At 49.3% G+C, this 23,746-nt stretch overlaps 1 protein-coding gene across 1 annotated transcript; it reads left to right on the top strand.

Annotated features, from left to right (window-relative positions):
* The first annotated feature begins 983 nt into the window (after nt 1-983).
* EGR1 (early growth response 1) lies at nt 984-4,877 on the top strand. The gene is made up of 2 exons (XM_037147679.2): nt 984-1,593; nt 2,314-4,877. Exons 1-2 carry the CDS (start codon nt 1,293-1,295, stop codon nt 3,639-3,641), a joined length of 1,629 nt encoding a protein of 542 aa, XP_037003574.2. The 5' UTR covers nt 984-1,292; the 3' UTR covers nt 3,642-4,877.
* Nucleotides 4,878-23,746: the final 18,869 nt, after the last annotated feature.

Raw genomic sequence — 23,746 nt, 5'->3', positions numbered from 1 at the left:
CTCCTAAGGCAATCAGATTCCCTCATCTGGTCACCAAAGGTGGTCTCTCTCCCGGAGAAAGCTAGGGAATAGCCTTTCCGTTCTCAGTGGCGCAGAAGGATCCCTAGGCTCCGATATCCCATTTGAAAATGTCGGGGAAGCAGGCGACCAACGCAAAGCACTGGAACCATCTGGCTAGTGTTTCTTAGCCTCAGTTTCCCCCGTGAAACCTGGAAAAGGGTTGTGCCGTTGGTCGAGGCCCCGGGTCAAGGTCCCGCCTCTCCTGGGCGGCCTCTGACCCCGCCGGCCTAGCCGCTCCTCCCCTTCGCTCCCGCCTGGCTCCCACGGTCCCAGAGGTAGGCGGGCGGGCACTGGATGACGGCGACAGAACCCTGGCCCTACTCGCCCTCGCCCCCGCCCTGGGCCGGGCTTCCCCAAGCCAGTCTCCTTCAGAGCCTCATGAGCCTCAGTGCACTTCGCGCTCCCCGCCGGAGCCCTCCTCTCCAGGGTGTCCCCAGCTCGTGCGCGCGTTCGGGCTCCCGGTTTGGAACCGGGGAGGAGGGAGGGAGCCAGGGAGCAGCAAGCAGCGACCCGGAAACGCCATATAAGGAGGAGGAAGGATCCCCCGGCCGGAACAAGCCTTATTTGGTCAGCACCTTATATGGAGCAGCTCTATATGGCCTGGCCACTTCCGGCTGAGGGAGGAGGGAGGAAGGAGGAGGGAAGGGGCGGGGGCAACGTTGGGAACTCCCGGGCAGCCTGTGTCCAGGAGTCCCCAGCTACGGTGTGAGACTTAAGCTTTCTCCAGACCTGGACGCTCAGAGTGCGGGAGCAGGAGCACGGCCTGGGGTGCGGGATGGCTGTGCCCACCGCTTTCGGATAGGGGGCTTCACGTCACTCCGGGTCCTCCCCGCCGGTCTTGCCATATTAGGGCTTCCTGCTTCCCATATATGGCCATGTACGTCATGATGGAGGCGGGCCGGTGTGGTTACAGACCCTTCAAATAGAAGCGGATCCGGGGAGTCGCGAGAGATCCCAGCGCGCAGAACTTGAGGAGCCGCCGCCGCCGCCTGCTACCGCCGCCGCCAGCTTCCGCCGCCCAGGACCGGCCCCTGCCCCAGCCCCGGCAGCAGCGCCGCGTCCCCACCGGCCGGCGGCGAGGGCAAGCCTGGAGACTCCACCTGCGCTCTCCACTGTGTGCCCCACGCCCCGCATGTGATCCAGCCAGGCCCCCGAGAGTGTGTCCCCCCAAGCGCCCGTCCCGGGCTGCGCCCACCCACCCCAACACCAGCTCTCCAGCCTGCCTGTTTGGGATGGCCGCAGCCAAGGCCGAGATGCAGCTGATGTCTCCGCTGCAGATCTCCGACCCGTTCGGCTCCTTCCCTCACTCGCCCACCATGGACAACTACCCTAAGCTGGAGGAAATGATGCTGCTGAGCAACGGGGCTCCCCAGTTCCTCGGAGCCCCCGGCGCCCCCGAGGGCAGCGGCGGTAACAGCAGCAGCAGCAGCGGGAGCGGTGGAGGTGGAGGGGGCGGCAGCAGCAGCAGCAGCGGCAGCGCCTTCAACCCTCAAGGGGAGACGGGCGAGCAGCCCTACGAGCACCTGACCTCAGGTAAGGGCGGGGGGCTATGCCGGGGATTATCCCCTTCGCTACCATCCTAGCGTCCAGTCCTTCCTCACAGCCTTTGCAGCTCTCCCTTAACCGCAGCAGTGCTGCTGGACCTCAAGGATGCAAGTGGGGTTTCCCTTCCATTCCTCAATTCCCCAGGGTCATGTGCTAGAGGGATGCCTAGGGACACCCACCCCCACCCTCCACGTCCTTAACGGTGCGCAGAGGAGCGAGCTTTTGTTTTGGATGAAGAGCTCTGGGGCTGCGTGGGTGGGTGGGGGTGGGGGTGAGGGGAGGGCTTGTTTTGATAAGCAGGGCTGCGAGGCGCTTTCCTCCTCCTGAAAGGCTTTCTTGCCTGCCGCCTGTCCCCAAGGAAGGGCCGTAATCCATGGCGAGGGGTGTCCCGGCAGCCCGGGGCAGGGGATGCGCACTAGCGGTGGCCAAAGGGGTGCTGGCGGGAATCCCTGGGCTGCGCAGCCGCAGCTGCGGAGCGCTGGGAGCTGCAGTGGAGGGGGATTCTCCGTATTTGCGTCAGCTGTTGTTGAAATGGGCTCTGCCTCTGGAGCGAGTCCAGGAACATTGCAATCTGCTGCTATCAATTATTAACTAGCTCGGCAGTCAATGGTAGCCGGCCCGACCTCTTGCCTGGCAGCTCTGCTCCTCCTAGTCCTCCAGTGATTGCTCTCCAGTAACCGAGCCTCCTTTCTCTCTTTCTCCTACCAGAGTCTTTTCCTGACATCTCTCTGAATAACGAGAAGGTTCTAGTGGAGACAAGTTATCCCAGCCAAACCACCCGGCTGCCCCCCATCACCTACACTGGCCGCTTTTCTCTGGAGCCTGCACCCAACACTGGCAACACCTTGTGGCCTGAACCCCTCTTCAGCCTGGTCAGTGGCCTGGTGAGCATGACCAACCCACCGGCCACCTCAAGCTCAGCACCATCTCCAGCGGCCTCTTCCTCGTCCTCTGCCTCCCAGAGTCCACCCCTGAGCTGCACAGTGCAGTCAAATGACAGCAGCCCCATTTACTCAGCGGCACCCACCTTCCCCACGCCGAACACTGACATCTTCCCTGAGCCGCAAAGCCAGGCCTTTCCAGGTTCTGCAGGCACTGCTCTCCAGTACCCGCCTCCTGCCTACCCTGCTACCAAGGGTAGCTTCCAGGTCCCTATGATTCCAGACTATCTGTTTCCACAACAACAGGGGGACCTGGGCCTGGGCGCCCCAGAGCAGAAGCCTTTCCAGGGCCTGGAGGGTCGTACCCAGCAGCCTTCGCTCACTCCACTCTCTACCATCAAGGCCTTTGCCACACAGTCGGGCTCCCAGGACCTGAAAGCTCTCAATACCACTTACCAGTCCCAGCTCATCAAACCGAGCCGCATGCGCAAGTACCCCAACCGGCCCAGCAAGACACCTCCCCATGAACGCCCCTATGCCTGCCCAGTGGAGTCCTGTGACCGGCGCTTCTCCCGTTCAGATGAGCTCACCCGCCACATTCGCATCCACACTGGCCAGAAGCCCTTCCAGTGTCGGATCTGCATGCGCAACTTCAGCCGCAGTGACCACCTCACCACCCATATCCGTACCCACACAGGCGAGAAGCCCTTCGCCTGTGACATTTGTGGGAGAAAGTTTGCCAGGAGTGATGAACGCAAGAGGCATACCAAGATCCACTTGAGGCAGAAGGACAAAAAAGCAGACAAAGGTGTCGTGGCCTCTTCCGCCACGCCATCACTCTCTTCCTACTCATCACCAGTGGCTACCTCCTACACCTCCCCGGTCACTACCTCTTATCCATCCCCAGCCACCACCTCATACCCATCGCCTGTGCCCACCTCTTACTCCTCTCCTGGCTCCTCGACCTACCCATCCCCTGTGCACAGCGGTTTCCCCTCTCCTTCAGTGGCCACCACATACTCCTCTGTTCCCCCTGCTTTCCCGGCCCAGGTCAGCAGCTTCCCTTCCTCGGCTGTCGCCAACTCCTTCAGCGCCTCCACAGGGCTTTCGGACATGACAACAACCTTTTCTCCCAGGACAATTGAAATTTGCTAAAGGAAAAGAGGAAAAGGGGAAAGGGGAGATAAACACAGGAGACTTAAAGGACAGGAGGAGGAGATGCCCATAAGAGGGTTTCCTCTTAGGCCAGATGGAGGTTCTCAGAAGAGCCAGTCCTCCCCCTCCACTTGACCCCAGGGTCAGTGTGGAAAGTCTGTTGGCCAACAATCCTTTTTGCCCACTTCCCCTTCCTCCTCTACTCCCTTTGACTTCAGCTGCCTGAAACAGCCATGTCCAAGTTCTTCACCTCTATCCAAAGAACTTGATTTGCATGGATTTTGGATATATCATTTCAGTATCATCTCCACCATATGCCTGACCCCTTGCTCCCTTCAACGCTAGAAAATCGAGTTGGCAAAATGGGGTTTGGGCCTCTCGGAGCCCAGCCCTGACCCTTGTACAGTGTCTGTGCCATGGAGTTTGTTTTTCTTGGGGTACTCTTGATGTGAAAATAATTTGCATATTCTATTGTATTATTTGGAGCTAGGTCCTCACTTTGGGGGGTGGGGGAAGAAAAGCCCAGCAAACCAGTGGTGATTCTTTATGTTGTGATGATGCTGTGGCGATGAAGTTTGAAGCTTTTTTTGAAACAGCAGTCCTTGGTATTAGTCAGAGCATGTGTCGGAGTGATGTTCCGTCAACTTTTTTTGTAAATATTGCCCGACTATTCTCACATGTGGCAAAATACGGTTTGGTTTTTCTTCTTCTTTTTTTTTTTTTTCAAAGTGGTTTTTTTTTTTGTTTTTTTTTTGTCCTTTTAGTTTAAAAAGTTTCATGTTTTGGTGCCTTTTGTGTGATGCGCCTTGCTGACAGCTTGACCTGTGCCAGTTTAAGGGACGTGCTCACCTCGAGCCTTAAGGGGAGCAGGGAGTGATGATTCGGGGAGGCTTTGGGAGCAAACTAAGGAAGAGGGCTGAGCTGAGCCTTGGTTCTCCAGAATGTAAGAAAACAAATCTAAAACAAAATCTGAACTCTCAAAAGTCTATTTTTTTAACTGAAAATGTAAATTTATAAATATATTCAGGAGTTGGAATGTTGTAGTTACCTACTGAGTAGGCGGTGATTTTTGTATGTTATGAACATGCAGTTCATTATTTTGTGGTTTTATTTTACTTTGTACTTGTGTTTGCTTAAACAAAGTGACTGTTTGGCTTATAAACACATTGAATGCGCTTTACTGCCATGGGATATGTGGTGTATATCCTTCAGCAAAATTAAAAGGAGAATAAACTAGCTGTGGTTGCACATGTCTTTACTGGGCTAGGGGTGGGCTCCCTAGTCCCTGTCCCTATTGAGGGGGTCAGTGGGCTTTTGCAGAGGTGAGGACATTCCCACTAGAGTCCGTAGGGCCCACTGTGTGTCACTGGAGTGAATTCTTTATGAGGACTGGGTGTGGGTCTCCTCTTTTGAATCTGGGCCAGTTCTGCCTTAGTCAGGTGGGCTGCAGCTTGATCTTGGTTGGTTAAAGCTAAAGAAGGCCAGAGTAAGGATGGAACATGTACGGTCAGAGGCAGTGCTATTCTCTTGGCCCCAAATATTCAGCGAGCCCTGCCCACCCCATCTCTACAAAAGGTTGGGAAAATCTATGTCCTCGGGAATTCTTGCCATGTACTTGGCAGGAGTCTTAACTCTTAAGGGGTGGGCACAAGGGCTTTGGGGAACAGTAAAAGCGGGAGCCAACTCAGCCTCTCCCTCCCAATATCCCCAGAAACCTGAGAGTGTTGAAGAAACCTAGAAGAGGTGAGGGCTGATTCTCAAGCCAAGAATCCTTCCAGGAAGAAATCCCATTACTTGCCAGCTGGAGCTGCCATCCTTGGCAGCTTCTGGGGACACAAGTCAGAGTGGGCAGGAGGCTGGTCTGGTGTTGAAGGTTCCCATCCAGACCGAGTCTGTACCTGTTTTGTTGGAGGCCTGAGATACTAGGTTCTTCTGGCCCCAGCACCATGAAGATCCACATATGAGCAGTCCTTGTGGGCTCATGAACATCCGCCTGTTCTGTGAGAGGCCTTGAGCTGGCCACAACAACAATGCAGATTGTCAGGGAGACAGATGTAAGTCAAAAATTATAACATGGTGTGATGTTATATAATATGGGCAAGCATGAAGCTCTATGGGATCACAGAGAAGGACACCCAACCCTGGGGCTTAGGAAAGGTGGAAAAATTGAGTTGGGAAGGGTAAGTACGAGTCAACCAGATTGGCTTCCTTCGTGTGTGAGACAGGAAGGGTGTTGGCTGAGTCTCTGCCAGGGAGCCTGGTGGAAGGATCACTGAATGGGAGTACTACCTCCGACCCTGCTACGAGTCTTCTGTGAATTGATCAGACACCATCATCCACTGGCCAGATGGGTGCAATAGATTTGGTGTCCTGGAGTTCCCAAGCCTTGGCTCCTCTCCCCATTTCTGACCCCCCAAATATAAGGACAATGAAGAATCGCTCTCCCTACCTCTTATGGTTCTTAGGCTCTGAGCGAAGTCAAGGCGTCCCCTACCTCCACTCCTCTTCTCTCTTGGGGTTTTCCCAGGTTACCAGTGGACCCCTCCGAGGGCCAGGGGAATTCCAGCAATCCCCTGGAACTGGCCCAGTTCTTTGCCTTCCATTCCAGGCTTCCTGACCAACACCATTATCTCTGCCTTTTCCCATGACACCAGCCTCCTCAGCGTGGAGCTGGGGGAACCAAGCAACCTTCTCTAGCACAAGGCATATCCTTTCGAGCCTCCAGGCAAAACCGCCAGGTCCTGATGGGACAATATTTGCATTGGCGCATCTCTTCCAGCCCCACCTACCTCTCCCCACCTCGCTCTAAGCCCAGGAACACAAGTCTATGCCTGTTATACATTCTTCAGAATTTCTCCCACATACTCCCAAGAAACAAAACATGGCGAGAATGAAATGTGAAAGAAAGAGCAAAGAGAATCTGTCCTTTTAGAGCACAGGGTCTCCTATGTTATTGCCACGCATCATCCGATTCTTAAGGTCTGGGATAGGGTCCCGGGACTGGTTTCGGCAGCAAGCACCCCAGGTGACCGACGCAGACGGCTTGGTGAGGCACTCTGCCAAGGCTGCCGGCTACTTTTTATAAGTCCTGTCAGCAGGGTGTCTTTAGGTTCTGACGATCCAAACTCAAATTTCTTGGCATGGTTAAAATAGGGCAAGACTCAAAAATTGTCCCATTTTACAATCCTATAGTATAAAATAAAAAGAAAAGTGTTCATTTTAACTCCTGCTTCTGTGAGGGAAATCTGAAACCAAGGGCACAGGGCAGTGCTGATAAAAGCTATCATCATAAAGGCTGAGGTTTGGAAAGGGACCCAGATAGTGTTGAATAACTGTTTGCTACCTGGGGACATTGTCTAGGGCTTTAGGACTGTGGAGAAGGACAGAGAGAAGTCAGGTGGTACAGGAGAGAGGGCGGGGGAGCTCCTCCAGGAAAGTATGGGTTTAGATTCTGAAGTCAAAGAAAGAACTATGTCTTAAGGCCCCTTGACGCTTCCTCCCAGGACCTGAGAGAGACTCTTCTCTGGATTTCAGAAATGTTCAACCTCATTCATTTCCAAAGATTCTAAGCACTGAGCCTGATTGTCAGGCTGAGTTGTCTACCTCCTCCCACTCAGAGCTTCCCCTTCCCAGCGAGAAATGGAGTCAGGAAAGTATACTATAGCCTCGGAGGCGCACCCGCAATGGCCCCCTCTCTCCCCATCCCTGCTGTTTCTCCTGGTTCAGCCGTACTCAGGATGGGCTGAGACCGGAAGATTGGGCAGAGCGAGATCTCAGAGTCGTGAAGAAAATGAGGCCAAGTCTAAAAGAATCAGGTATTGAACAAGTAACATTTTACCCATAAACCTTTGGGTGCGAGTAAGTTTTTTGCACCCAAATATAAAATCTAGCCCTCTACTTCAGTGCTTTTTCTTCCAGTTTCCCTTTTCTAACTAGTTTCCTAGTTAGATTACTAGGATCTAACAGAGCCTTTTGAGGCAAAGCAGACTTAAGTTCTTGCAGGTCAAGTTGGTGACTCAGCTCTTCAGAGCCAAGTGACACTGTCTCATTTTCCTTCTCAGGGAAGTCTCTCTCACAGGCTCATTCTCTCCAGTACTTAGATTGTCATCATCATCATCATCGTCATTATTATTATTAGGACTTTATTAAGATGCAGTTGAGATGCAGTAAACTGTACATACAGAGTGTCCAATTTAGGAGTCGATGTATGTATATGCATAGGTGAAACCATCCCCACAGTTAAGATAATGAACCTGTCCACAACCTCCAGAACTTTCCTTGTGCCCTTGGTGATCTTTTCTTCTTCCGCCCTGGTCCCAAGCAACCATACACTTGTTTTCTGTTGCTATTAGTTGGCATTTTATGGTGTTTCATATAAATTGAATAATTCAGTATGTACTCATTTTGATCTGGGTTCTTTCACTTAGCATTATTTTCAGATTCATTCATGTTGTTGCATAAATAAATAGTTCACTCCTTCTTATAGCATTCCACTGTAGGGCTATGGTACAGTCTATCCGTGCTTTCACCTGCAGATAGATATTTTGGTGTGCTGCCTCTGGGGCCACTATCAATATAAATAAAGCAGCGTGCACATCTGAGTACAGGTCTGTGGGCGGATGTGTCCCCATTTACTCCAAAGCCCCCATTCTGGCTCTTTCATCCCACCCTGTCTCCCCTCACCTTTCTTTTACTCAAAGCAAGAATCACCCAGCTCCCCACATGGTCAGAGTCAGGGCCCAGACTCCTAAGGAGGTTGCATTATTTAATCTTTCCTCCAGTGAACAGAGCCAGCCCCTTCATAATTTTTATTGCTCTATTTCAAACTCCCTCCCATTTGCTTATTCCTTCCTTCAGCTTGGCAAAGGTACATAAGTCCTTGGTGATACTTTTCTGTGTAGAAAGGTACCTCATAGATGGTAGGCTATGCATTGATTAGACACTCCTACATCAAAAGGAGGAAGGGGCACCCTGGCTGGTGTAGCTCAGTGGATTGAGTGCTGGCTTGCAAACCAGAAGGTCATTAGTTCAATTCCTGGTTAGGGCACATGCCTGGGTTGCTGGCCAGGTCCCTTGGGGGTGTGCTAGAGGCAACCACACATGAATGTTTCTCTTCCTTTCTTTCTTGTTCCCTTGCCCTCTCTCTAAAATATCTCTAATAAAATATTTTTTAAAGGAGGAAGTGGCTAAGATCAGATGATATAGGAAGTTACCTTGTGGGGGACTAGTCCTAAGAGGTTATCTGTACACTTTGTCCTTGTTAGGATCTTCCGGGGATTCTTCCTCAGAGGGTCTTTCTGAAACACAGGCCCCCTCACCGACTGGTTGTCCCAAACCCTGTATCCTACCTGCTCCTCAGTTCTGAAATAGGGTTCAGCTTCATCTTCTCTTTCTTCACTGTGGGCCCAGGGAGCCTGGGACTGTGGAGCAGCCCGAGCGAGAGGGGACGCTGAGGCCAGAGAGTTGGTTTTGGTCTGAGCTCCCGACTCTGAGAAACTGGCCCTTGCTGCCTGCCCAGGTATGTGTTAAGGCTGAAGTGGGGAGAGGGCGGCTTTGCTTATTTTATAAAATTATTCCTAATAATTAGCTTTTCCACACAGATGACGAGTGTTGGTGTGGATGTGGGAAAGCCCGGAACCCTCATACATTCCTGGTGGGCGTGGGAAAAGGTGCCACCACTTTGGAAAACGGTTTAGCAGCTCCACTCCCGGGTATGTGCCCAAGGGAAACAAAAATGTGTTCATTCAAGGATATGTGTGCAAGTGTTCTAGCAGCATTATTCATTCATAATAGCCAAAAAGTGGAAACGACCCAATGTCTATTTAACTGGTCGATGCACGAACAAGATGTGGTACACCTGAACAATTAAACACCATTCAGCAATAAAAAAGAACAAAACGCGAGTGTGTGCTACAGCATGGATAAACCTAAAAAACATTATGATAAAGAAGTTGGGTAGAGCCCTGGCCAGGGTGGCTCAGTTGGTTGGAGCATTGTCTGTAAACCAGAGGGTCATGGTTCGACGCCCTGTCAGGCCGCACGCCCACCTTGAGGATTCAGTCCCTGGTCAGGGCACGTGTGAGAGGCAACTGATGAATGTTTCTCTCTCCCTCTCCTCCCCCCATTTCTAAAATCAATAAGTATGTCCTTCGGTGAGGATTAAAAAAAAAGAAGTTAGGTACATACTGTATGATTGCATTTGCATTTATATTAAATATCCAGAAAAGGCAAATCCGTAGAGACAGAGAACAGGTTAGTAGTTGCCAGGGGCTGGTAAAAGTAGGTTTTGACTGCAGATCAACTTGTTATTTGAGGGGTGATACAAATGTTCTACAACGGGATTGTGTTGTTTGAACAACTTTGTAAATTTACTAAAATCATTGAACGGGCCCTGGCTGGGTAGCCGAGTTGGTTAGAGCATCAGTGGGTTACAGGGTTCAATTTCCACTCAGGGCACATACAAGAAGTAACCAATAAATAAGTGGAACAACAAATCAATGTCTCTCTCTGTCTCCCTTCCTCCATCTCTGAAAATCAATAAATAAAAATAAAAGTCATTGAATAGTACACTTAAAATGGATACATTTTGTCGCATGTAACCTGTAACTCCATAAAGCTATTTTGAAATGTCTTATACCTCCATAAAGCTAGATTTTAAATCTTCTTCTTCCCTCTCTTTGAGTGCCCATTGTCCAGCTCCAGGTGGGTTTCCTAGTGTTCATTCCATCTTACAGACCCATCCTCCATTTCTGGGGTGCACTTCTTGGGTCCTCTCACTTGCTAGCTGCCCTGACCAGTCCCTCTGTTGGGAGGACATGGCCCTCTGAAATCACGGCGCTGATTCACAACGTGGAGGCCAAAGAGTAGGCCCTAGGGCAGTGGGGGAGAAGGCTCTCTTGGGACTCACTTTGAGAGGGAAACTTAAGAAATTGGGGAGCCAGTCCTGACGAGTGTGTCTCAGTTAGTTGGGTGGGTGTTGTTCTACAAAGCAAAAGGTCACTTAGTCAATTCCTGCTCAGGGCACATGCCTGGGTTGTAGGTTTCATCCCTGCTCTGGGTCCGTAGGAGGCAACCTAACAAGGTGGGGGCTGTTTGTTTGTTTGTTTATTTGTTTTAAGTCAGAAAGAGTAATTATTTTATTAGATCAAGCTCCCTCAACTATTTTTTAGAGAATTCATGAGATCTTGCTGTCATCTCTGAATTATTTCTTCATTCCCATTATATATATAATGCATACTATTAGGCTCAAAGCCTTTCTCTTAAATTTCCTTCTTTTGCCTATTACTGAGTTGGTATTAACCAGGTGGCCTTGGTTATTCTTCCATCAGACCGCTTTGTTTGCCCAGATTGAGTGGGCACGCCTTGCAAGAAAAGGTCTAAGTCTCACCCTGTCTGGTGTAGCACAGTGGATTGAGTGCTGGTCTGAGAACTAAAGGGTTGCTGCTTCGATCCCCAGTCAGGGCATATGCTTGGGTTGCAGGCCAGGTCCTTAGTGGGGGATGATCAAGAGGCAACCACACATTGATATTTCTCTCCTTTTCTTTCTTTCTCCCTCCCTCCCTTCCCCTCTCTCTAAAAATAAATAAATGGAAAAATCTTTTTCAAAAAAACGAAGAGCCCAAGTCTGTATACTTTCTTGGGACCACACTCAGCCCTGGGCCATCCATAATCTATGCCTCTCCTTCAGTCACTCAGTCAGTCTGTTATCCAAAAACATGCATCAAACACAGACATTATATCAGGCCCTGAGCATGGAGAAATAAACAAAACAGAGTCTGAGGCAGCACAGAATTGGGTGGGGGTGATTTAGCAATAAATAATTATATTACAGGGTGATAATTTAGAGGTGTATACGGAACAGAGAGTGACTAATTCTGTCAAGGAGGAGACAAAGAAACAGGTTGTGGAAGGATGGTCGGGAGTTCACGGGAGGATTGTGGGCAGAGGGAAGAGCATGTGCAAAGGCAGTAGGTTTGTGTGTTCAGGGATGAATGGAGGTGTGGCTGGGAGGCAAGGAGAGGAGGGGCAGGAAATGCTGCTGGCAAGGCAGGCTGGGCCAAATTTGGAAGGTTCCAATTTTTTCACAGCCAACAAGGACTCAAGAGATGTTAGAAAGAAGGCTGACAACTTAGCCCGAGCATGTGTCTGGGTGTTTGAAAGGCTACACTTCTTCCGGCCTCTTTGGGAGGGTCCTGGTGCCCCCGATTCACTTCCACCTTAGTTATTGCTATAACGACAGTAACACTAAAATAATGTGGGCTGGTCATGTCAGATACATACTCTTTAATTTCAGCTTTCACTAAAGAGCAAGTCACCTCAAACTCAATTATTCAATTTTAGCCCACTTTCCATCAAATAAGATATAACTTGTAAATGTGCTCCAATTCTATGGATAAATCAAGCCTCATTTTTTTTTTTGTTGCGTAAATTTTCAGTCATGAAAGTAGGAGGGGATGGAGTAATAAACCTCTCTGTATCCATCAAGCAGTTTGACAAATGTCAGTTCACAGGCAACCTTGTTTCGTTCATACACTTTTGTCTCTCCCCGCCACTGCACGCTGGATTGTTTTGGAGCAAATTCCAGATGTTGCATAATTTTGTCTGTGACTACTTCAGTACATAGCTTTGTAAGTATTTTTAAGGTCCTTTGATTGAATCAGGACCTAAAAGAGACCACACTTTGCATTTGATTGATAGGTCTTTTAAGTTTCTTTTATTCATAATACTTCCCCTTGCTATTTATTCATTGAAGAAATCAGGGTATTTGTCCTGAAGTATTCCCCACTTCTGGAATTTGACAGATTGTATTTCCCCCCTGTAATGGTGTGTAACTTGTCCTTCTATCCCATGAATTTCCTATAAACTGGTTGTTACACCTAGAGGCTTGTTCAGACCCAGGTTCACTCTTTAGGTGATGCTATGTTCTTGTTATTGCAACATAGCAAGAGGCACATAATTTTTGGTGGTCTCTCTAATTTTTCTAGATGTGATCTTGTAAAATGCAGTATAATTCATACAACATAAAACTCTACATTTTAAAGTGCACAATTCAATAGTTTTTTATATACTCACGATGCTGTGCACTATCTAGTTTCAGAACATTTCCATCACCTCCAAAGGAAACCCTCACACCTGTTAAGTGTCACTCACTGCCTCTTCCATCCCTACCCCCAGCACCTGGCAACCACCAGTCTACTTTCTGTTTCTGTGAACATGAATTTGCTAATTCAGGACATTTTGTATAAGTGGAATAACAAAATATGTAGGCCTTTGTATGTGGCCACTTAAGCATATATTTTTTAAATACAGAATGCTTCACAAATTGGTATTGGTCATCTTGCACAGGGCCAGCTAATCTCTGCATCCCCATCCGCCCCCGATTTTAGTGCGTGGGCTGCCAAAATGAGCACTTCACATCATGTTTTTAAGGTTCATCTATACTGTAGCATGCATCACGACTTCATTATTTTGGCTGAATAATATTCCATTGCATAAATGTATCACATTCCGTTTCCCCATTCACCATGTCCAGTAGATGGACCTTTGTATTGTTCCCATTTTTTATTGTTACAGATGCTGCTGCTATAAACATTATGTACATGTTTCCATGTGAACATATGTTTTCAATTCTCTTGGGTGGTCTCTTTCTGATGCCAAAATTAATTGGTGGGTTCAAGTATTATCGATATTTTAAAGTTCCCCTCAATCTTTCACTCAGTTGGTTTTAGAAATCCCCACTGATTGCTGATTCTTATCTAAATCCATGATCTAATTAGAGCTTACAAAAGAATGATTTTGTAATTTTTTCATTCCATTTGCATGGAATGAAATAATGATGATTTTGTAGAGCTTACAAAAATGACAAAATGATGATTTTGTAATTTTCCCATTCCATTTGCATTTATTAGCCAGAATTTGTCTATAAGAAGCTTACACTAAATCATAGTTGCAAAAAAAAAAAAAGGAAAGACAGCCCTGGCTGGTGTGGCTCAGTTGGTTGGAGCATATCCTGTCAACCAACCGGTGGCGGTGGCAGGTTTGATTCCCAATCAGGGCACATGCTCAGGTTGAGGGTTCAGTCGCCAGTTGGGGCATGTCCATGAAGGCAACCGATCAATGTTTCTCTCTCTCTCCCTCCCTCTCTCTCTCTCAAAAAGATTATTCCAATCTCTACTTACGGAAACCATTTGCTTCCTCACAGCAATGCTTTGTAACCTCCCTCCAGCCTTTCCTTTTGAACTGCTCTCTTGCTCTTCTCCCTTCTCCTTCCCAACTCTTTATTATATAGATTAGGTTAGCTTCTCGACTCAAGTCCCTCCTTTCCCAGCCTCTTGGGCTCCACGCCTCATCCTCTCTCTCTAAGCAGCAGCCCCTGGACCCATTACGATTCTCTGTTACAAAGAATCCAGAAACTGGGCTGGCAAAGACCAAACTCTCCAAACTAGAAAGTGGGGTTGGATTCTTTCAGTGAATCGGTAAGAGGAGAGAAAAAAAAGGAGGACCACTCACTAGTAAATCGTATTTCCACCACATGTATTTTCGGCAATGACCATGCATCATGTATGGCAGAATAAAATAAATAAATATGAGGCTGTAAAAATAAAAGAGATGGCAGTGAAAGAAACAAGCATTATTCTTTTTCACTTTTCAGTTCCCTTCCTCTTCTGACAGACTGATGGCTACATCCTTGACTTATTCCAGAGAAAGTGAAGTGGAACCTTTCCTCTGACTCAGGATTCCAAGTATGTCCCACCCCCACAGCTTGCCTCCTGGGTGGCAGTGAAGTAAGTCTGCTCCTGTCACAGCGCAGAGGAGCCTTGGGAAAGGCCACTGGGAGCCTGCCTGACTGGAGAGGCTGCTGCTGGCTGTTCTCCCCTAGTTGAGATTGCTGGGCTTTCCATTCTCCTCCAAGAAGCACTTTCCTGGGTCTTCTTTAAAAAATGTATTTTATTCATTATGCTATTACAGTTTTCCCGTCCCCTCCTTCCTTCCCCTCCACCCTGCACTCCCCCTCCCAACCACATTCCCCTGCTTTAGTTCATGTCCATGTGTCATAAGTTCTTTAGCTTCTACATTTCCCATATTATTCTTGCCCTCCCCCCTGTCTATTATTTCCCCATCGTCTATGCTACTTATTCTCTGTACCTTCTTCCCTTTTCTCCTCCTCTCACTCCCCTGTTGCTAACCCTCCATGTGATCTCCATTTCTGTGGTTCTGTTCCTGTTCTAGTTGTTTGCTTAGTTTGCTTTTGTTTTAGGTGTGGTTGTTAGTAACTGTGAGTTTGCTGTCTTTTTCTTTCTTTCTTTCTTTCTTTCTTTCTTTCTTTCTTTCTTTCTTTCTTTCTTTCTTTCTTTCTTTCTTTCTTCCTTTTTTAGATTTTATTTATTTATCTTTAGAGGGGAAGAGAAGGAGAGAGGGAGAGAAATATCAATGTATGGTTGCCTCTCGTACGTCTCCCACCAGGAACTGGCCTACAATCCAGGCATGTGCCCTGACTGGGAATCGAACCAAGGTTGTTTGGCTCGCAGGCCCGTGCTCAATCCACTGAGCCACATCAGCCAGGGCAGTTTGCTATCTTTTTACTGTTTATGTTTTTTATCTTCTTTTTCTTAGATAATTCCCTTTAACATTTCATATACTAAGGGCTTGGTGATGATGAACTCCTTGAATTTGACCTTATCTGCAAAGTACTTTATCTGCCCTTCCATTTTAAATGAAAGCTCTGCCGGATAGATCAATCTTGGTTGTAGGTCTTTGGATTTCATGACTTGGAATACTTCTTTCCAGCCCCTTCTTGCCTGTAAGGTCTCTTTGGAGAAATCTGCTGACAGTCTGATGGGAACTCCTTTGTAGGTGACTGTCTCCTTGTCTCTTGCTGCTTCTAGGATTCTCTCCTTCATTTTAATCTTAGGTAATGTAATGATGATGTGCCTTAGTGTGTTCCTTCTTGGGTCCAACTTCTTTGGGAGTCTCTGAGCTTCCTGGACTTCCTGGAAGTCTATTGCCTTTGCCAGATTGGGGAAGTTCTCCTTTATTAGTTGTTCCAATAAGTTTTCCACTTGTGGCTGTTCCTCTTCCCCTTCTGGTACCCCTATAATTAGGATGTTGGAACGTTTAAAGATGTCCTGAAGGTTCCTAACCCTCTCCTCATTTTTTTGAATTCTTGTTTCTTCATTCTTTTCTGGTTGGTCATTTCTTCCTTCTGGTCCACTCCTTTGATTTGAGTCCTAGTTCTCTTCCCATCACTATTGGTTCCCTGTGCATTTTCCATCATTTCACTTAGTGTAATCGTCATTTGTTCATCCAATTTGTGACCAAAATCAACCAATTCTGTGAGCATCCTGATCACCTGTGCTTTGAACTGTGCATCTGACAGGTTGGCTATCTCTTGGTTACTTAAAAGTATTGACTCTGAGGCTTTGATCTGTTCTTCCGTTTGAGCCATTTTTTGGGGGGGTCTGGTTGTGCCTGTTATGTATGAGGGGTAGAGCCTTCAGTGTTCACCAGTGCAGGCAACCCGGTGGCTGGGTTGTGATGCTGTATGTGGGGGCAGGGTCAGAGAGGGAACAATGGCACTTGCTCCATTCTCTCAGATTTCAGTCCCTTCTGCTGCTTCACACAAGCAAATTGGGCCCTTCTGGTGCTGGTTCCTGGGTGGGTGGGCTTGCATATGTTCTAGGACCCTGTGGGTCTCTCCAACAAACTCTCCTGTGAGGCTGAGAGTCTCTCCTGGCACCTCAACCCCCAGAAGTGTTTTCAATCAGTGCTTTTAGGCTTTATTTCCCAGCGCTGGGACCCTGGGTTGTGAGGTCTCGCTGCCCGTTTTCGTCTGGTTTATCTGTGCACAAATGTGTGACCGAGGTCAGCCAGCCACCTTGTGGCCTCACTGGGTCTGCTCGTTGCCACCCTGTGCCCGGGGTCTGACAACTGCCTGTGTGCCCAGGTCCACCAGCCACTGCTTTTTCCTGCCGCAGCCCCTCTCCACTGGCCGCTGACTCCACCCCTCTTACCAATCTGGATGAATGGTTGTCAGACTTCTGTACAGTTCAGTTTTCTGTCAGTTCTGGGGTTTTTTTTGTTTCTGAATTTTTGTTGTCCTTAACTTTGGTTGTACGAGGAGGCACAGTGTGTCTTTCCTATGCCTCCATCTTGGCTGGAAGTCCTCCTCCTGGGTCTTAAGGAGACCTCCCGAGGGCTGTTGGATGCATACATTTTTGCATCTCAAGGTATGGGGGGTGGGTAGTGAAGCTCTCAAGGTTTCCTCCTGCCTCTGGAGTTTGCATTAGAGACAGCCAGTGTCCCAAGACACAGAGCCCCAGGAAATACTCTGGAGGTTGTCAGTTGTGTGGAGAGCAACTAGGGGAATGTAGGTGCGGGCAGATTTGTGTGGCCTCAGCCTATGCGAGCGGGACCCCCAGGAAGAGTAGAAGTGTTGGTGGCAGCCAGGCAAAGTGATCAAGTACACCTGCTCTGGAGTCCACACCCAAACTCTTTTATTTAAAAAAAATTTTTTTATTGACTTGAGAGAGAGATCAATTTGTTGTCCACTTACATATGCCTTCATTGGTTGATTCCTGTATGTGCCCTGACTGGGGATTGAACCCACAACCTTGATGTACTGGTGGATCCAACCAACTGAAATAAAAGGCCAGGGCCCAAAATCCAATTCTAATCAATCATGCTGCCACTTACATTACTTAGTGATTACCGGCAATTCCCTACTTCTCTGAGTCTCAGTTTTCACCTGTAAAAAAAATGGGTATAGTGGTTTCATTTCATGGACTTGTGGTGAGGATTAAATGAGATAATGTCTATAGAGTGCCCCACCCACTCCCATCAATTGGGAACTATTGTTATTGAGGAGTTCATAAACCCCAGTTTTCTTAAGCATGGATAAGAGTAGGACCTGAGGGAGGGGATCAAATGAGAAAATAAGTGGTGATTGACATCTGTAAGTATTAACTGTTAATACTCGTAACGCCTCCCATGTTTTGCTTGAGGTCACAGCCTGACAGTTCCCTGCTCCTACTGTTTTCTTCCTCACCCTGTTGCAGTTGCTGGGACATGAGCTTTCTTGTCTTTTGGGGCAGCAGCTCTGCAGAAAGAAAAGTGACACTCAGAAAGGCGCTTGTGAGGTGAGGAGGAGGAGGAGATGCAGGGTCCCTCTCCGTCCTGAGACCTGCCTCCCTTTCCCTTCCACAGCACTCAGACCCAGGGCTTTCCTACCGGTGTCTCTGCCTAGCAAGTTCTGGCCCAAGGGTTCATTTTAGTGACTTGTATGATAAAGGATCAGTATTAATCTCCCCCACCTACAAGATGAGTGCCAGCTCAAAGCCAAGTGCTTCCCAGCCAAGAAAAGAAATGGAAGTTTCCCTGTTTTCCCTCCATGTCTCTCTCCTCCTCCCTTTTGCGGGGGAGCTGAGTGTGCTCACTCGGGAGGGACAGAGGGAAGCCGGGTTGGCTCTAATGCAATTTTGCCTAGTGAAGCTGGCAGCTGGGAACCACTTTCCCTCAGCTTGCCCTCTGCTGGGGAAACTCCATGACGGAGACTAGGCAGCTGGCAGGGGGAAGCCTCATGATTTTGAGGCTGCTGCTGCTGCTGCTGCTGCAGTGCCAAGCCAGGCCACACAGGACCCTGCTGCCACAGAGACTGATGCTGATGGCCACCTGGTTCTTGGAGCTCCTGGAAAGGCATTGCCTTGGGACCTGGCAGAAAGAATTTCTTTCTCAGGAATACAGTAAGAAATAGAGGAACATAGGGCCTAACAGAATGTGGGACTGGGACTCTGAAGACCTGAGTGCCAGTCCCTGTGCTGCCACTCCTGGCCATGTGATTTCAGGTCAAGTTCCTTACCATCTTTGCCCACACTTTAGTGTCCTCATTGGTAAAATGCATGGTCTACTACCTCTCTCACAGGACTGTGGGAAGAATTAGTTGGAATAATGTATGGGAAACTGGAACAAGTGAGATGGTTAATAAATATCCATTTATTCCACAGAGAGGCTGAGGAGAAAGAAAATCACTGGATTACAGAGGCTTTATGGTTTATCAGCTTCTACAGAATTAAGCACCAGCATTATACCATTTGTTGGGTGCCTGGTTTTAGTTCAGATGTGTGTTTATCATGCACCATGAGATCATGAGAGGTTCCCTAAATATCCCAGGCCCCAGAACTGGTTTCTCTGGGTGGCTGAGGATCAACCCATCGATAAGGCAGAAGGAGCCTGTTTCTCACAGATTCAATCAGCATCTTTTTTAAGTCCTTTGCTGCCCTCCACGAACCAGTCCCTTTGTGCCACCTGCACCACATCCCCATTCTGGGGGAGGCCAGAATGACACAGCTACATGTCACCCTGTGATCTACAGTGGGAGGAAGGAGCTATGTCCCTGCTGGAATTGAAAAACATCCTTGAGGGTTTCAACTTATACAGGGAAGGTTACCATGCCAACAACAGCCTCCTTGTCCAACAAGGATGAATAGAAACAAGGCTGTGGGTGATGTACATCTATTGTGTGTGTCTACACATTTGCCTGGGAACTCTTAGGAGCTGCTAACTGCAGCTCAGCAGGATGGGGTTGCAACTGCGAAGCAGGAAGATTCGGGTTAGATTTAAGCGGAACTCCAGGAAAGACAGAACTGATGAGGGCAGAGCAGGGCCAACAAGGGAGGATTGGGAAATGCTTTCTGGAGATTGATACCCATCTCTGGTTGAAATGTGTGGGTGTGGTACTGCAGCAGGCCTGGGAGGGTGCAGTGTCCTAGATACCAGGTTCTGGCTGTGATGGGAACTTCAACTTCCTCCAGGTTCTTTTTGCCCTTGTCTGATGTTCCAGGTCACCTATGCTCTGGGGTAGCCAGAGAAGAGCAACAGGCAGGAAGGGCAGGTAGGTCATTGAGGTGGTGGCTGAACTGAGAAAAGGGAGCATCAGGGCCACACACATGCCTCTGGATAAGGCACCAAATCTGGGCAGTAAGTTCCCACAGGTGCCAAAGAAGGGACAGTGTTTGCCAAAGGGACAGGTTTCCAAGAAGAATGGTCAAGTACTCAAGCCTTTCATACCTCCTCCTCCCCACACCCACCTGGGAAAGTGCACAGAGAACTGAGGAACTGACATTAATGAGGCATCAACTCCAAGTCAGGCACTTTACATACATCTGATTATCACAACAACCCTGCGAATCGGGAATTATCATCCCCATTTTACTGATCAGGAAAGTGAGATTCGGAGAAACAAAGTACCGTTCTCAGTTCAGCATCAACCAGCTGGTATGGGGAGAAGCTGGGACTAGAGTTTTCTGTGTCTAAACTCCAGTCCAGAAGGGAAAACTCTAGATCTTAAGGTTGCCCTATTTTCTTCTGGAAGTATCTCTTCTGAACCCGTCAGCTCCCATCTAAGCCCTTTATTCAGGCTACTTAGCCCTCATTTAGCTGGGAAGAGGCTAGAAGGACACAGGCAGCAGGTGACAAGGAACATGGCCCCCCTCCTCTTATGATCGCTAGGAAGACAGGGATATCACTGCTGGCCAACTCCGCATCACGAGGCGCTTAACGGGCATCCTCTCCTTTTACTTCCCTAATCCCCAGAGGAGGAATCTGAGGCTCAGAGACGAAAGCGTTTTACCCAAGGTCAGAGAGAGAGAGAGAGAGAGAGAGAGAGAGAGAGAGAGAGAGAGAGAGTGTGTGTGTGTGTGTGTGTGTGTGTGTGTGGCGGGGCTGGAAATTCAATTCGGCTCGCTCTAGCATCCAAGCCAGGCTGGATGCCCCGCCGGAGCTCGCGATTCCTGGAGCTCTGGTACAGAGAAGACCTGTGGCGAAGGTGGGAGGGTCGCAGGAGGAGGGGTCGGGTGGAGGTCGAGGCCTGCGGCTGGGCCAGGACCTGCAGGCCCGGGCGCTGGTGGGGGTGGTGCGTTGCAGCTCCAGCCCTAGGCCCCCAGGCGGCGGAAACGGCCTCCTTCTCGGGCGGGCTCCCCGCCCCTGGCCCACCCCCGCCCGCCCCTCGCCTTGTATGGCGCTTCCTCCCGGGGCCCTACAAGGTACTTCCTCCCGGCCAAAGGCCCATACAAGGCGCTTCCTTCCCGGCGCGTCTGGCAGGCGGCCCGCGGGCGGTTGTGGGCGGGAGCCTGGCCCTCCGCGTCCATCCGCCCGCGCCCGAGAACCAGCGGCCAGGACCCGCTGCCAAGGAGGGGGCGGTGGGCGGGGCTGGGAACGCGCTGCCCGGGCCTGGCCGAGGTAAACCCGGGACTGGCAGGCTCGGGAGTCTCACTCAGATCGACACGGTACCATCTTCCATCGCATCGCCGCCCCTCTGCCTCTTTCAAATTCTGACCCACTTTTCTCTCCCAATCCCGGGCACAGCACCCCTTGCTGGAGATCCTTCCCCAGCTCCAGCCCAGGGCCTAAAGCCCAAATTCCTTATCCTGGTAGGGCCTACTGCTCTTCTCCAACTGCTCCTCCCCTCCCCTTCTGCATGTTGGTCTTGGTATTTCTCCCTTCTTCCCAACTTGGCTATTTCTTGCTCCTCCTTGCCGTTACTGAAAGTTCTCCTCTCTGCCAGAAATGCTCTTCCTGGTAGAACGGTTTCATCCTTTACTTAGTTCAGACATCTGACCATGTGGAAATCCTTCCCACAACCACTCACAGGCCTGTTATGTACTTCACACAGTATTATACATCGTTTGTTTATTGAGGTTGCGATTTGCTCTTACTCATCTCTGCGTTCCTGGTGCCTGGCTCAGTAAGTGAGAGTTATTCTGAACAAGGGGCAAAAGGGAAAGGACCCTGTTTTCAGTCCAGCTGCAATGTTTTTTCACCATGGACAGAGGCCCCTAGTATCTTCACCTGCTAGACTCCTTGTGGTCTTGAGGTTCATGAGCCTCAGAACCCTACTTAAATTGTTTGACTCTGTAGAGAAAATTTGGAGGGATGGGGTGTTGGAGCCAGAGCTGGGGCAGGTACACCCCTCAGTGGGGCTGAGGTCTGGATGTGGTACACACTGGGCCCCACCACTACCCAGAATGGCCTCCCACCGCTCAGCCTGACAACTCTGGTTTACCCACTTCAGGAACCAGCAAGCCCCTGCAGGTCCTCTTACAGCCCCTCCAGAGACAGAAACCTGGCCCAGCCACGTGACTGCCCTGGTCTGTCTGCTGGGAGATGAGCAAAGGTCAGAGAGAGAGGCCAGACCTCAGCGGAGTTCCGGAACCCTCCTCCCCAAGCTCTTCGAGAAATCAACATGTCATCAGAGTACAGGCTTTCTGCAGGACCAACCTCTGAGCCCTTCATTGCTCTGCCTTGGGTGAGGCAGGGAAAGAAAAGCTCAGAGCTTGAGTCAGGGAATGTGCCAGGGAAGGGGCTTCTAGTGCCAAGCAGCCTTTGGGCTTGATCCAGGATAAAATCACTCACAGGCTTCCAGCCTTTGGCCTGGCTTGTGTACACACACACGCACACACACACACAGAGCAAGGTAAGGTCAAGAGATAAGGAGTTTTTTTGGTCTCCTTGGCTGCAGGTTAGCTAAGTGCCTGTGAACTAGGTGCATGAAGAGCAGATGATTTCTAAGGTCCAGAACTGAAGGGTGAGAGGGGTCAGATTTCTGGGAAAAAAATTTGTGTCTTAAGGCCAAGGCTGCATACCCGGAGCCTAGGATGCCTTGGGCCCTGTTTTCCCACGTAAAGCTGCAGGCCCCCAGCAGCCTCCTCTTCTCAGCTACCACCTAGGATTGTGGGTAATGTAGTACAGAGCCAGCTTCTCTGTGATGCTAGTTCCCGCTCTCCCACCCTTCTTCCCCACCCCCTGCTAGCCACCATCTGCTCTGCTCCAGGCTGAGGGCAGCACAGGGTGAGAAGGCGGTGCCTGCTTCTTGCAGGGTTGGGAGATCCCCAGCTGTAAACCAGCGAGCTATTTATAGCTGAGCCTAGCAGAGGGGGAAAGTCCTGAGAGGAGCTGGGCAGCTCCAGCAGTCACCTCTCCAGCTACAGAATTTGCCCGTCTCTCTGCTGGGCAGGCCTTGTGTTCTCTTCTGGGTGAGAGGGCTTTGAGCCTCAGAAACGCCTATGAAGCAGTAGGGATTCTGGGAGGCCCCCTGCCTTGAGAGAGACAGATACTGCCTTTGCAGTGGGGATGTTTGGACCTGGGAATGGATGAGCTGAGACTTTTGCAACCAATGCCAATATGACAGTTGCCTGATATGTCTTTGCATTTTTCTTTCTCATTGTTTTCCTATGCATGCATTCTTAATCAAAGTATATTCTCTTTAAGGACAGAAACCAAACCTTCTCTTTCCAGAGGCACCAACTCCATCTTTATGCTGTAACAGGTGATCTTGCCACAAGGAAAACCAGTCCCTTCCTACCAAGACTAAGTTGGGTGCAACTTTTGTTCCTCTACCCACCCAATCCTCCCCTCAGTGTCTGGTGTCTTTCCCATCAAAGCATAGAATCTTTGCTTGACTGGGCTCCCCACTAGATTGGGCAGGCACTCCTTGTTGACATGGTGTCTCCTTTGTGGACTGCTATATCTCTATTGCCTGACAATAAACAATTGTTGAATGAATGAATTTGAACCTATGATAGCTAGTACTCTTTGTAGCATATTCAATACATGCTTCATTGTCACATTTAACCAGTGGGTTACAGATTGGAGAATACCTTCAGCTGTTTAAATATCTTTCACTGTGATAGGAACTGGTGTCTGACTTTAGAGTATTCATGCCATTTCCCAGTAGGTAGGTGCCTCTGGCTCAGAATAAAATTTTAAGTTCTCAGCAAGGCCTCGAGGCACATCCCCTTCTGTGCCTGCTGGCCTCCTCTGGCATCATCCTTCTAGCACACGCCCCTTGGTTCATCCATACTGCTCTCCGCCTACCTGCTCAACTCTACTCACCACTCCCCCCCACACGTTGTTCTTACACTTCTGATGCTCTTTCTACTCTGCCTAGTTAAATCTGACTCATGTAAGCACCAGAATCTTTAGAAAAGCTTTTTGTGGGCTCACTGGCCAGGTCCAATTCCTCTGCAGCAGACTCTCATGTGTGGCCTTCCTGCATGTATTAATTTCAGTAGGGATTTCACATTCATTGGAGTGATCCCCTAGCCTGGAAACCC

Source organism: Artibeus jamaicensis, unplaced genomic scaffold (genome assembly GCF_021234435.1).
Source record: "Artibeus jamaicensis isolate MK-2021 breed Jamaican fruit bat unplaced genomic scaffold, CSHL_Jam_final contig_456, whole genome shotgun sequence".
NCBI lineage: Eukaryota > Metazoa > Chordata > Mammalia > Chiroptera > Phyllostomidae > Artibeus > Artibeus jamaicensis.
This window is presented reverse-complemented; position numbering and strand designations above follow the sequence as displayed.

Coding starts and splice junctions, on each gene's coding strand:
- EGR1 (XM_037147679.2), top strand. CDS start 1,293: ATGGCCGCAGCCAAGGCCGAGATGCAGCTGATGTCTCCGCTGCAGATC. Junction 1,594..2,313: donor CTACGAGCACCTGACCTCAG/GTAAGGGCGGGG, acceptor TTCTCCTACCAG/AGTCTTTTCCTGACATCTCT.